Source organism: Notolepis coatsorum, assembly GCF_963971535.1.
Source record: "Notolepis coatsorum genome assembly, chromosome: 8".
Classification (NCBI taxonomy): domain Eukaryota; kingdom Metazoa; phylum Chordata; class Actinopteri; order Aulopiformes; family Paralepididae; genus Notolepis; species Notolepis coatsorum.
Window position 1 is genome coordinate 28,992,974 of NC_140172.1, and position 2,055 is coordinate 28,995,028.

At 39.8% G+C, this 2,055-nt stretch overlaps 1 protein-coding gene across 1 annotated transcript; it reads left to right on the top strand.

Annotated features, from left to right (window-relative positions):
• Nucleotides 1-899: 899 nt before the first annotated feature.
• Nucleotides 900-1,574, top strand: LOC311233381 (zinc finger matrin-type protein 2-like; the record flags this gene model as incomplete). The annotated part of the gene is made up of 1 exon (XM_084320357.1): nucleotides 900-1,574. One exon carries the CDS (start codon nucleotides 900-902, stop codon nucleotides 1,572-1,574), a length of 675 nt encoding a protein of 224 aa, XP_084176483.1.
• Nucleotides 1,575-2,055: the final 481 nt, after the last annotated feature.

The following is a 2,055-nucleotide window of genomic DNA, read 5'->3' on the forward strand; positions in this document are numbered from 1 at the left end:
TAAAAGAAAAACTACTAATTTAATCAGATTAATCACTTTATTCAAATTGAGGATTTAGTTTGAGGATATAATATTTTTTTTAATCTATAAAGAAAACGAGTCTTTTTTTATTTACATTTTAAAATAAATAAGGTTCGAACGTCCGTACGAAAAACCCGGACGAAGTTTGAATCACTATATTCAAATTGAGGATTTAGTTTGAGGATAAAAAAAAATAATAATAAATAATTTATATTAAAAAATATTTATTTAATTTTTTTTATTAAAAACGAAGGTTCGAACGTCTGTTCGAAGAACCCTGATGAAGTTTGAATCCCAAAAACAGGCTTCGGGGACAGCCTTACCAAACATTATTATTATTCAAATAAACTCAAACATGTTCCGTTGTGATGTCACAGTATGATGTCATAATAGAACATTCTAGAACATTTGTGATGTCACAGTATGATGTCATAATAGAACATTCTAGAACATTTGTGATGTCACAGTATGATGTCATAATAGAACATTCTAGAACATTTGTGATGTCACAGTATGATGTCATAATAGAACATTCTAGAACATTTGTGATGTCACAATATGATGTCATAATAGAACATTCTAGAACATTTGTCATGTCACAGTATCATGTTATGATAGAACATTCTAGAACATTTGTGATGTCACAGTATGATGTCATGATAGAACATTCTAGAACATTTGTGATGTCACAGTATGATGTCATGATAGAACATTCTAGAACATTTGTGTATCTTATATATTCAACAATTCTCTCAGAAGATCTCATTGTGCATCTTGGAACAGTACTGAACAGATAGACTAAACAACATAGATTGAAACCTGCATTTCTCAACCAATCATTGAATATGATCCCCCCCCGCTTTGATTCCAGGAACAAGATGGCATCGGGAAGCGGGTCCAATAGTAAAAATGACTTCCGTCGGAAGTGGGACAAAGACGAGTATGAAGAAATGGCAGAGAAACGCCTCATGGAGGAGAGAGACAAGAAGGACGGGAAGGTGGTGCCTCCGGTCAAGAGGGAGATGCTGCGCCACAGAGACTTCAAGGTGGATCTGGAGTCCAAGTTGGGCAAGACCATCGTCATCACAAAGACCACGTCCCAGGCCGAGATGGGCAGCTTCTACTGCAACGTCTGCAACTGTGTGGTAAAGGACTCGATCAACTTCCTGGATCACATCAACGGCAAGAAGCACCAGAGGAACCTGGGCATGTCGATGCGCGTGGAGCGCTCCTCGCTGGACCAGGTGAAGAAGCGCTTCGAGAACAACAAGAAGAAGATGGAGGAGAAACAGAAGGAGTACGACTTCGAGGAGCGCATGCAGGAGCTCCGGGAGGAGGAGGAGAAAGCCAAGGCGTACAAGAAGGAGAAGCAGAAAGAGAGGAAGAGGAGGGCGGAGGAGGACGTGGACTTTGAGGAGGATGACGAGATGGCCGCAGTCATGGGCTTCTCGGGCTTCAGCTCGGCCAAGAAGACTCACCGATTCACGCTGGCTGAAGAACCTGGTGCCGTTGCCAGAGTGTTAGCTGCTCCTCGGCTGCAGTGTGCTTCCTGAAGGGTGGGGATGTTCTACCAAATTCAATCATGGCTTTTAGTGTGTTTTGACTTTTCTTTATGTATCTTAGCATATCTGTTTACCCTATACATTCAGAATGCCACCACCAGTGTATTTTTTGTTCCGTTTAATTTTTTTTACCTCCACTAAAATAAATGTAGAAATTAAAGTAACTATGATTTCGCTTAATTTGCCCTCAAAATACAAACATATTCTAATAAAGGATCTAAATAAGAACACTGTTGGTTGGTGTGTTCTGCACTAGAACCATATCCGGGACCAGAACAGGGATGCACTGTATGTGGAACCAAAACCAAAATACCCTCCAACCACCACTGCGCCAGAAATGTGGATCAACCCAGTCAGAGGTCAGCTATAATACAAGGATGTGAGATAGTTTCATCCTCCTCACTGCAGATATCTACTATTTACAAATGTTTGTGAAATAAACTTGATTTTATACCCAAAAATATATATTTTC